The sequence below is a fragment of the Zophobas morio genome, unplaced genomic scaffold (assembly GCF_036711695.1).
Source record: "Zophobas morio isolate AGI-343-1 ecotype UQ-CSIRO unplaced genomic scaffold, CSIRO_AGI_Zmor_V1 ptg000085l, whole genome shotgun sequence".
NCBI classification, from domain to species: Eukaryota; Metazoa; Arthropoda; class Insecta; order Coleoptera; family Tenebrionidae; genus Zophobas; species Zophobas morio.
The window spans coordinates 157,140-169,638 of record NW_026972190.1 but is presented as its reverse complement, the minus strand read 5'-3'; the positions used below and the strand labels follow the sequence as shown (position 1 = coordinate 169,638).

Here is a 12,499-nt window from a genome sequence, read left to right as displayed (position 1 = left end):
TATAATATTAAAAAATAAATGATCGTAATAATTGAATAACCAAAGTAGTTCAGCTTTATTAAAATTTCTATAAATAAATTTATAACCAATTAAAATATAATTATAAAACTATTGATTTTTAATATAATAAAATAAAAAATATTTGTTAAGGAGCATTAAAAAATATAGTAAAATTATTATTAATAAATTTATATATCAAGTCATAATTGAACAACGAAAAAAGTTTTATTTTAAAAATTTTTGTATACAAATTCATAAATTATGTAAATTACGATTATAAAAATGATTATTTTTTATAAGATGGTAATATAAAGTTATTATTTTTTATTAATAACTATTTGATATGAAAACTTTAATTTTTTATAAATAAATTCAATATTTTTTAATAAATTTGAAGGTATTAAAATTAATTTATAAAAAATATTTCCTATGGAATAATAAATAACAAAAATACACCAAATTATAAATTATTAAAATATAAAAGGCCAAAAAAAATAATAAAATAAATGTTTAAACTATAATTATTATTTATATGTATAATTGTTATAAACAATAATGAAGAACATCACTATTTTATTAAAGGAATTAAATTTCTTTATATTATTATTAAAAATATATAAATTTCTATAAGTACAATAAAAAATCAATAAATATTAATTTTTACAACTATTATTGTTTCAAAGTAATAGAAAGTTGATTAAAAAATTTGGTAAGCAATAAAATTCTTTAAAATTCTAAAAAAAGGTTCGTTAATTTTTTTTTTGTTAAAAAAAAAAAAATAAAGCCAAAAAAATTATAAAAATTACTTTTATTTCACGAAGCAAATCTGATTGGCTTTTAACAATCTGCAAAACTTCTTCTTTAAAAGTTTCATAATAACTCATGTCCGCTGACATTTTTATTTTTTCACTTTCATCCAATGAAACGGAAGAAAGTTTATTTACTATTAAATAATAATTTTAATGAATATGATAAAATAATAATAATAATAGAAGTGCCTATATCGTCCTTTGCTCGATGCTCATTAAACTTTTTTTTAAGTTTTTCATTATTCTTTAGTTACAAATAAAGATATATTATAAAAATACTTAAAGATGCTAAAAATATTATAAATGTATAGAATATAAAAAAATTATATACATAAACAATTCAATAAAATAAAAGTGAAAAAGAAAAAGTACTTATATAAAACTTTTACAATTCTATTATACAAACAAACAATAGATGACAAATTAACCAGCAAGGGTTGAAATAATTAAAAACGTGTAAAATAAAAAAAACGTAAAAAGTACAGCGAGAGAATCGAGAAGTTTATTGTACAATTCTTTGATTCTTTCCGTATATACACCAGAACTAAAGCGAGGTGCCTCTCTTTCAGCGCTTAAAAGTTGTAAGATTTTCTAAAATAAAATAATAATAATGAATAACAATAGAAAGATAGTAGTTATAAGAATAATAATAGTAATAATGATAATAAACGGCATTACCTCTGGGTTGCTTAAAGTATTCAAATATTCATAAAACTTTTCACATTCTTGTTTCAACGAATCATCGGCTTTAGCTGCAAAGCTCAATTTTTCTGCATAGTTTTCTGCTTCTGCGCTATTAAAAAAAAAGTTGTCATATTTTTGCATATTTTTCATATTTCTATATACTTTATATTCAGAGTTTTATATTACTAAACCATTATTTTTATAGTGTTATTTTTTTTCATTGGATATAAACCTTTTATTTATATATTTCCTAATTAAATATTTATATACATATATTTTTTTAATACACCACATTTATAACATCTTTCTAATTACGTTTACTTTTATAATTATTAATTTATATAAAAAAAATTGTCATAAACATTTCAGTTTGAAAGAATTTATATCAATAAATATATAAAAAGTATATAAAATATTTTTTATATGAAAAATGTTTTGTTATAATTATTTTAATATATTTTATAAAAATTATAATAATTATTTATTGATTTACAGCTTAAAGTTTTTTTATATTTTATTATCCTAATTTACTATAAGTTTTAAATAATTACAAACTTTTATTTATTTGCTTTAAAGTTTTACAGTTTTTTTTTACTTTTATTACTAATATATACCTTTTATGCGCTTATATTGGTAACTAGCACTATTCGTAACAGAGCAAACTACTCTATACCATATAGCATTCACGAGAGACCCAGGAGCTCGATCATTTAATCGAGCGAAGTATCCAGTCACACGGGATACTTTTATTGTATCATTAACAAGATTTACGTTTTTTCACTTCCATTAGAAATATATAATTTTTTTTAAAAAAAATTCTGATAATGAGTACTTTTTTTTTTTAATTTTTCTTTAAAGTTCTACTTTTTTAACTTATTAATTTCATATTAATTTATTTATTAATTCATAAAAATTATAAAATTCTTTTTACTTTTATTATTATTATTGCTTTATTTTGTAAAGTTTGCAAAATAGTCACACCTTTCTTTCCAAATATTTTTTTTAAATAGTTTTTTTTATAAATTATATATTATTTCTATAACTTCAAAAAATTTTTTAAATATATATAATATAGACTTTGTTTTTTAATTCTATTAGTTTTATATTGTTTTTGTTTTATTTCACAAGTTATACACTAGTTATACACTTTTTAATGTTAATATTTATACCTATCTATAAAGCTCTATACATTACGTATATTTTATATATTTTTATAACAGAAATAACCCTTTTAATAGATGAAATAGTGGATTATATTAATTAAAAAAACATTTTTAGTTCAGCGTTGAATAAAAACAATAATACAGCAAATTTTGGCCCTCATGCACGGATAATGGCCATTGGCTGCCGTACTTCTGTCGCATTTCTTCATTTTTTCTGCGCGTCTCCGATAACAAGCTTTTGGCTTCTTCAAGAATACTGGAGCAGTTTTGATTCTTGCTTTTCAACGACTCCAGTACACTTATAAGCCCTGAAACAAAACGATTGGTCAGATTGATCTTGAATACCATACAATGAACTCAGAATGGCCAACAAAACGGTGATAAAGTTTGATAATTGCAATAAGAATAATGGAATGGCCAACAAGTTATATGTAGAAATATAAAAATAATATAGAAATTTAAATATTTAGAAATAAAATATAAATAATAATAATAATAAAAACATTAACTAATAATCTATAAAAAAAATAATAAAAAAATAAGTCTGAGTATTAATAATAAAATAATAAGATGAAGAAGTAAATATTTATAAATATTAATAGATAGTCTAAATAAAAGTAAATATAAAACTAAAAAACATTGATATTATATATATTATAAGTATAATAATGTATACTTAAAGTAATAATAATAAATAAAAATAAAATAAAAAAATTAATACATATTTATATAAAACAATATGTTTTTTTTAAAATAATAATGAATAAATAAAAAATAAAGAAAAAGTAAATATAAATAACAATACGAATAATTAAAGTAAGAAAGTAATAATAAATATTGAAAATAATTACGAATATTAATATATTAAGTGAAAAAATTATATAGCAAAAATAATGCTTTAAATTAGTAATAAAATAATAAATCATATAAAAGATAAATAAACAAATAATAAATACTAATAAGTTAAACAATACTTAACAAAAGAAATTACAATAGAAATAAAACTAATAGAAAAATACATAAAATAATAAATACTACTAAGTTAAAAAAAACTTAATAATTAAATAATAATATAATAATAATACAAATAATAATAAGTAATAATAACATGTTTTTAGAATGAAAATATAATATAATGATAAATACTTACAAAAAAAAAACAATCTATAAGAAAATATAATAATAATAAAACTTTAAGTAGGAATGATTATAAATAATAATAAATAATATATAATATAAACATAAATAATAATAGTAATAGTAGTACATAAATAATAATAGTAATAGTAGTACCAGAAGGGCCTCCAGCATCTTGAATTTGTTGGGAGAGCGTCAAAAATTCATTAGGAATCGTGACGGGATCTTTAGTAAAATCTAAAACTTCAGGCAAGGAAAGTTCACTAAAAGTTTCTATAAAGACAAGCTCATTAATTACAGTAAAATTTGTTAAAATTTTATAAAAAATTATTTTTTATAACCAAATATATGAATATAAAGTTTATTATTAACATTATATTGAAAGTAGATAATAATAAAAAGGAAACTTTTAATAATACACAAAATAGTCTAAAAAATACTTAAATATTTAGAAAATTAGATGGTTACAAAAAATAGTCCGAAATGATATAAATAAAGTAAAATATAATATAAATAAGTTATGGAAAGTTAATACTAATATATATTATAGTAAGATAAGAATATATAAAGTAAAATCTTTGTTCACGAAAAAAATTTTATAATAGAGGTTATTAATAATATCCCGAAAAAGTAAAATACATATATTAAGTTTTTATATAGTGATAATAAATGTTATAAATTTAATTTATTTGCAGAAAATATATATAGTAAATATTATATATATAATTTTTTTGCAAATATAATAAAAATTAATATAGTAAACATTAGTATTTAGTATAGTTGATTTAAGAATAATGCAAAATTAAATAAAAAATAAAAAAATATACATTTATATAGTAATAAATTCGTAGAAGAAATAATGAAAATGTACATAAAAAGTAAATAAAATAGTTTTGTTGTATTAAAAAATATATTTGTTAATTAAAATGTAATATATATATATATATATAAGCAGATTAAAATAGTAATAATATACATAATTAAATAAAGAAAAAAAGTAGACGTTCCGTAATAGTATTAAGTAAAAATATGTAAAGTTTAACAAAAAAATATTATATAAATAAAAAATAAAGTAAACAGAACATGTTAGAAAATTATATTATAAAACAAAAATATTAGATTAAGTACAAAAAAATATAAAAAGGAAGTTTATAATAATAGTAATTATTAAATACAAAAAGAAATTTATATTATTGGAGTAACGAAAAAATATATATAAGTTTATAAATAATAATAATAATAATAAACTATTGCAAAGGGAATCAGAATTATCGAGCAATTCGAACACATCTTCCGAGTACCGATTAATATTAGATTGATAGCGAGCAAAAAGATTTCGAGCGGAAAGCGGAACCAACGCGGCAAAGTAGTCAGGAGAGTCTGATATATAAAAAAATATTATAAATAAATAAAAAAAAAATTATATTATATATGAAGACAAGAAATAAAAAAATTTAAAGATAACATAAATAAGTTTTTAGATAGATATATTTTAGATAAATTGGTAAAAAAGGAAAAGAGAAATTAGAATAAATAAAAAAATATAAGTAAAAAAAATTAAAGAATTAATATAGAAAAGTTTGAATTTCAATTTGGATATAAATTAAAATATATATGAAAAAGAAATAAATATAAAAATATAAAAATAGAAAAAATTTTCAATTTTTAAAAAAGAATAATATATTTTTAATTTATTAAAAAAGCTAAAGAAAAAGGTGTAATAAAAATAAATATAAATAAAGATATAAATTTTTAATGTAATTAATAGATATTTATTATATTTTATACAAATTCAAAAAAAAAATTAAAAAGAAATAATAGTAATAAATAAGTAAAGTAAAAAAATTAATTTTAAATACGAAAACAAGAAAAAAAATAATATGTAAAAAGTTTTATTATCAATAAAAACATATATAAACAGATTTATAAAAAAGACTTAAATAATAATTTTTAAAAAAAAATCTATAAAAATATAATTAATGTAAAATAAATAAAAAGAAAACAAGGAAATGATAAATAAAAAATATATAAAAGTTTTAATATATACTAAAAATATATATTAAGTTACAGAAGAAATATACAATAAAAAAAAATATTAAATATTTATAAACTAATAATATAAAATAAATTAAGAATTAATAATAATCAGTAAAAATGCCTTAAATAATAATAAATATATAATAAAATTGTTTTATAAAATATTATAAAGGATCTTAAAAATATATTTTCAATAAGAAAAAATAAATAATCAGAAGGATATAACCTTTTATTTGTAAGAGATACCTCTTTTACTGAAATAAAAAAATTTTTTAGTAATAAAAAATAAGGAAAATGTACCAATAAATAAATAAAAATTAATATTAAAGTTAATAATAATAAATTATATAAATAATTAAATATTTATACCAAAAAAAATTATATTAAAATTAAGAAAAAATTAAATATTCACAAAAGTATAAATAAAATAAAATAAAATAAATTCTTAAATGTTTCAATAATTTTTATAATAAATATTATTAAATAAATATTTAATAATAAGTAATAAAATTAAAAAAATTATTATATTTATTTATATGACTTTATAAATAAATTAAGTATTAATAATAACTTGATAACCACAAAAAGAAAAGAATGGAAACATTCTAACCTTAAGGATAATAAACTATTCATTAATAGAAAAGTTGTTTATTTAAAAACTAATAATACATCATTAATAAAATAATAATATTGAAAGTAGAGCAAGAATAAAGGTATATAATATATATTAAAAAAAATAAAAAATGTTAAAAAATACATAAAGTTTAAAAATATGTAAAATAAAAAAAATTAATATATTAAAAAAAAAGATTATATAACAAAAAAAATGAAATAAATTTTAAAAAATTATATAAATTACTAAAGAAAAAAGTAACTGCAAAATTATTGATGGATTATATATAATATAGCAATGAATGATGTATAGGATTACAATATTGTTTGAAAAAATAAAAAAATATTTAAAAGATTAATAAACAATGGACATATAGAATTACAATACTTATTGGAAGTATTAAAAAAATATATTAAAAAGATTAATAAAGTTTAATATATAAAAAAATAACTTTTTTAAAATTATATAATAATGAAATATAAGGAAAAATTAATAAAAATATTAAATTCAAAAAATAAATAAATTTAAAAAATTTTATAATTTTTTATATAAAAAATGATTATTATAAAAACCAATATAAAATCATCGCAAAATAAAGTATGATATATAATAATTATGGCAATAAAAAGATATAGAATTACAATATTTATTCAAAAAAAAATATTAAGTATTAAAACAATTATAAAAGTTTAAAGATATATAAAAGGAAAGGATATATATCATAAAAAATATTAAATAATATAATGAAAGTACGAAATACATAATGAATAAAGAAAAAATATATATAATTTATTATATCATAAAGTTATTTATAAGAAAACAAGTAAAAGAGATAATATAAAATTATACAAAAACTAATATATATATATAAAGTAATAAAAAATATAATAAGTAAAAATTGTATAAAAATCTATAATTAAATGATTTTTAATTAGTAAAAGTATACTTACAGTTACTAATGAAATAAAAAATTATAATAAATAGTAAAGTTATACAATATTCAATAATATAATAATAATAAAGTTGAACAACTTCTAGAATAATGAAAAAGTATAACAATACTTACTAACTATATTCTTTACAACATTTGACAAGTAAGAAATAAAAACATAAAAAAATTTATTAAAAGTAAACGATAATTAACAAGTTAAATAAAATATTATATTAACCAAAATATAAAAACTAAAATAAAAATAAAATAAAAGTTTTATAATCTTAAAAAAATATATCAAAGTATATAAAACTTATTTACAATAATCCTAAATAAATTATAAAGTAGAAAATTAATCCTAAAAAAAAAATGTACAATTTTTATTACTAATTTATATAAGAAACTTAAAATGTTTAGTAAAAAAAAATTATAAAAATATATAAAAACAATAAACAAAACATGTACCCAATAAAAAATAAATTTAAAAAAAATAAAAAGGAAAGTTTTTAAAAAGAAAAAGTTTATAGTATAAATAGTATAAAAAAATTTATCAAAAGTAAGCTGCTTATAACAAAAATATGACACTAATAAGGAACAAAAAAACGAGAACTATAAACCAAATGAAAAATTTTAAAACGCACCAATATAATTGTTAAAACGATAAATATACCGGATTCGATAGTTACGGGAAGTGGATTTACCATACTTCTTGCAGGCGGGACATCCGCCAATTCCAGTTTTGGTACGTGATCGTTATATATCCTGTTATTCTCAGAAACTAATAATATTAATAATAATAATAATAATAATAATAATAATAATAATAATAATAATAATAATAATAATAATAATAATAATAATAATAATGCTATTTTTAAAGACAAACGGTTACCACCAATTAACTAAAAGTTTAACCCAAAAAGCCAATGAAAAGGTTAATAAAACAAATAGTTTATATTCTTTTACGTTTGATACGTCAGTGTTCAAGTTATATATAAACCTGAGTGTTCCAAATGTTGGACAAGTTGTTGTGAAAATTTCTGAATATTTAAGCCTGAACCAAAAATATTAATAAAAAATCCGGCCTATAATTTTTTGTATTTAAATAAAAATCAAAAACCGCAAAGCTTTGCAGGTTTCACTGATTCCTTTATTGCAACCTCAGCGACTTTTAAATAAGCAATTGCTAATATTATGGTTATTATTAAATATTATTATAAATATTATTGTTATAACTACAATTTTTACCTTTACCGTATTGTATCTCATCCTGCAACTTCAGAGCCGTAAAATAATAAGCTACTGATTTGTAGAAGAGCGACTTTGTTTTAAAATAATCAGGCCATTTCTATTGTGTAGTTGTAACAATTGTATACTATATTATTACTATTACTCTTATTAATATTAATATTAATATTATAAGTAATCACTATATATAAAAACTTTGGGCAAAAAACTCTTCAGTGAAACTGTTTCTGTCTCAGATAAAATTTTTGTATAATATAGGGATGCTTGCATCGATAGTTTAGTTAATATATTAATATTCATATTTCCTTACAATATAATAAAAATAAGAATTATTAATAAATAAAAATAATGAGCAACCTTCAATAGCCTTAAGGAAAAATGACTCCTGCGCTTGCGCAAGGCATAAGGAACTAAGTAAGGTTAGGGTTTCAGTTTTGACATCCACGCAATGCAAGGGCGCCTTTGAGGCTTTTGGTAAAAGTGAATCCCTCGCAAAACTAAAAGCCCCAGCAGCTTTCTACAAATAAAAAATGATTAAAATAATAATAATAATAATAATAATAATAACTTGATAATAAGAAAATGAGCCTTTCAAGCCATCTCCGTGAAGAGGAAAGGAAGAGCCAATCAGAGAGTGATACGCGCCATAATTATACATCAGCCCCAATAGTTCGAAATACACATCATTTTTAGCGGCTGATAAAAAGTTAGTACCACTTTTATCATTTTTATTTTTATAAAAAATTTATTAAATGGAAACATTTTTAAATATATTTTAGTGCGATGCATACAATAATAAAAATAACAATAATAATAATACTTTGTAATTTTGAGGTAAAAGCATCTTTCCACGAAAAAGATATTGAAATTTGAACTTCATCGTCAAAAGGAAATTTTGATGCTATTTTTTCAAGTTGAGAATAATAACTGCATAAAAAAATGAACAAAAGTTCATATATTTTGGTATAAAAAATCTAATAATAAACATAAAATGTAATATAGTTAAAAATAATACAACACTTTATAAGTAATTATTAAGTTCTAATAATAAAAATAGTTTTAAATATAATAACTTTTTTTAGCGAAAAAAAGATTATAAAATTTAACGTTTGTAAGCGCACAAGAAATATGATACCAAACATTGCTTCTTTTTAAAATTTTTAAATAGATTTTATAATAACTTAAAAGCAAAACTAACAAAGAAATTTTTTTAATAAAAAACTTTTTTTAAAGCAAGATTCTTTTAATCTTAATATTGAATAAAGAAAGCTAGTTTCTTTTCGCAGTGTAAAAGTAACAATTTACAGTTACGAAAAGGGGCTTAAGCTACCTTAAAAATAATATAATAAACTTTAAAAGAATTAATAATCAATCAAAAAGATCGCTAGAGTTGTCTATAAATATATACTTCACAAAAAAATAAGGTGAAAAAAAAAAAAGAAAAATGCCTATTTAGATTATTAAGTTGTAAATGGTGTTTAGCAAAATCATAAAATAAACTCTACCACAATTTTCTCAAAATAAATTAAGTAAAATTATATTAATATAAAAATATCTAATAAAATTGTTTAGAATATATTTTTTATATAAATGGGGTTAGCGAGAAGACCATTTTACCGCCTGGAGCATAGACTCAGGAGTTCCCTCTTCAAGAGTTCGAGTTTTCATCTGATTTAAACGTATAATACTTTCTTCAAAAGCCTACAAAATAAATTTTAACCTTATATTAAAAAAATGTTTTATAGAATGCTAATAGGCCTACGCATTCCGGAAGATCATAATTTAAGCTTAAAAACTTATAGAGGGAGACGGAGTAATTCACTTGTAAACTAGATTTAAGGGGCAGTGATAAATATTCTCCGAGTTGAAAATTTTCTCTTAAGAATTTTCGATCGCTCATATCTAATTTAACGAAACTTCACTTATTTTAGGTAATCAGGTTTGAGTAAACGTGTTACTTGCTAGGCTTCTCTCGATACTTTATAAATGGTATCCTGCCCTCCATAAGGCGGACGTCCATTTCTGCCGTGAAGGTTTACTAAACATTAACCTACACTGTCGTTCAAAATTATTTCCGTTTCAATTTTTTCGTAAAAATTCTATAACGCTTTAATTAATAATTTGTTATATTAGTCCCTTATATATATATATAAGCTTGGACTGAGATCTATTAATTGTAGTTTGTATTAGAGGAATTGCTTTCTTACTTGTCTTTACCGCTATTCAAAGTTTAAGTATCGACATCTGAAACAACTTTGCACGTGATCCCCCTTCATGCAAAATTGTTTCAATCTTTATACGAAATTTTCATGATAACTCCGTAGAAGGGGGTTTTTTAAACCGTTTAAGTGACTCTAAAGGATAGCTTATTTAGAAACTTTAATTTTATAATAAGTAAACTATCAATCGAAATAAAATGCTGTAAAATGTCTTTTAGATCAAGGCAAGCCTTATAGTGAGATCGGTCGTGAATGGGGCCTTAGAAAAACCGCAATATCCCGGTCGAAGTTCAATAGGCTCCAAATCGTCCTTGCAATGAACCTGGGCGTTTAAAGATCTTGAAAAAACTGGGATGTAGCTCGACTTGTACGACAAGTGACATGGGTGCAATTGAATTATAGAAACAACTTTAGATAAACTAGTTTCACCATCGACCGTATCGAGAGCATTGCGCTCTGCTGGTCTCCATGGGAAAAAAATGTTAATTAAAACTACTTTGAAAAACTGTCACAAGCGATTAAGATTGAGTTTGCGAAGAAGTACGAAAACTGGTCCATTTCTGACTGGAAAAAAAGTAATATTTTCAGACGAGACCAAAATCAATCTATATGGTTTAGAATGGTATTAGGTGGTTTCGGAAGAGATCCAGCAATCGAAAACTTGGTCACCAGGGGGCGCAAACGTATAAACATTGGGGGAGGATTGATTATGGTTTGGACCTGTATAACGTCTAAGGGGTTCGGATACTTGGAAAAAGTGACAGGGGGCATCACCTCAAGTACGTATTTTGACATTATTAAGATTAACATACCCAGAAAATGCGATTGGTAGGGCCTTGGTCTTCGGCGATCATGACTCCAATTACAGTCGTCCCCAAGTGCTAAACTTGCCTCCGCGATCTCCTGATGTCAATCCCTTTGAGCATGCATGGGGAATCTCGAAGTGAAAATTGGGAATAATACGAAATTAAGCTCCGGCTAATTTGGACGAGCTATCAGTATAAAAAATATAATAGAGCATCAATGCTACAATCTGATTGCCAGTATTTCAAAGAGGATACAGGCAGTGACTCTGGCAAAAGGGAGCTATACTAATTATTAAACCTAGTTTGCTAAATTAAGTTTTTTCTACGTGCAAAATTGTTTCTATAATCTTTCAACTTTACAAGCTCATATCTTTTCGAATATCAAACCAATTAAAGATTAAGTATTAACAAAATGTAGCTGGAACATAAAAGTTTACTGTGTATAAATTTTAAAATAAGCCAGTACGTTATTGAAAAGTTTTTCTATAGTAAATGAAAAAAAATGCAAAAGATTGAAACAATTTTGTGCACGATAGTGTATATATGATATATACATAAATTGATGAGATAACTTGCGGAAACTGAATACTGACTTCGCCAAGTAATCTTAATTATTAGCCAAACTAAGAAGTTTGTGCTCTATTTACCGAGCTTCTGCAGAACGATACCATTGCCTGCTCTGAAAGCGCACTGACCTTTACTCACACTGTCTGACTAACTAAATGCATTAAGATGTTAACTAAACTAGCGCTAAACTGGTGGCGTATTTTAAAGCTGAGAGTTGGCAGGCGCCAGCGACCGCCCCTTATTTTAGAAGTTTGTCGTATACCGCTCCTTCGCGGAGGTAATATA

General features: G+C 21.2%; 1 protein-coding gene and 1 long non-coding RNA gene across 2 annotated transcripts; both read right to left on the bottom strand.

The window, feature by feature from the left end:
- Positions 1–1,232: 1,232 nt before the first annotated feature.
- Positions 1,233–4,009, bottom strand: LOC135144200 (uncharacterized). The gene is made up of 4 exons (XM_064076173.1): positions 3,950–4,009; positions 2,799–2,964; positions 1,488–1,602; positions 1,233–1,400 (listed from the first exon to the last, which is right to left on the bottom strand). Exons 2-4 carry the CDS (start codon positions 2,855–2,857, stop codon positions 1,233–1,235), a joined length of 342 nt encoding a protein of 113 aa, XP_063932243.1. The 5' UTR covers positions 2,858–2,964; positions 3,950–4,009.
- A 1,104-nt stretch (positions 4,010–5,113) lies between these two features.
- LOC135144187 (uncharacterized) lies at positions 5,114–8,684 on the bottom strand. The gene is made up of 5 exons (XR_010283031.1): positions 8,623–8,684; positions 8,495–8,560; positions 8,375–8,428; positions 8,045–8,152; positions 5,114–5,173 (listed from the first exon to the last, which is right to left on the bottom strand). It is a non-coding gene; the product is annotated as an uncharacterized LOC135144187 (long non-coding RNA).
- Positions 8,685–12,499: the final 3,815 nt, after the last annotated feature.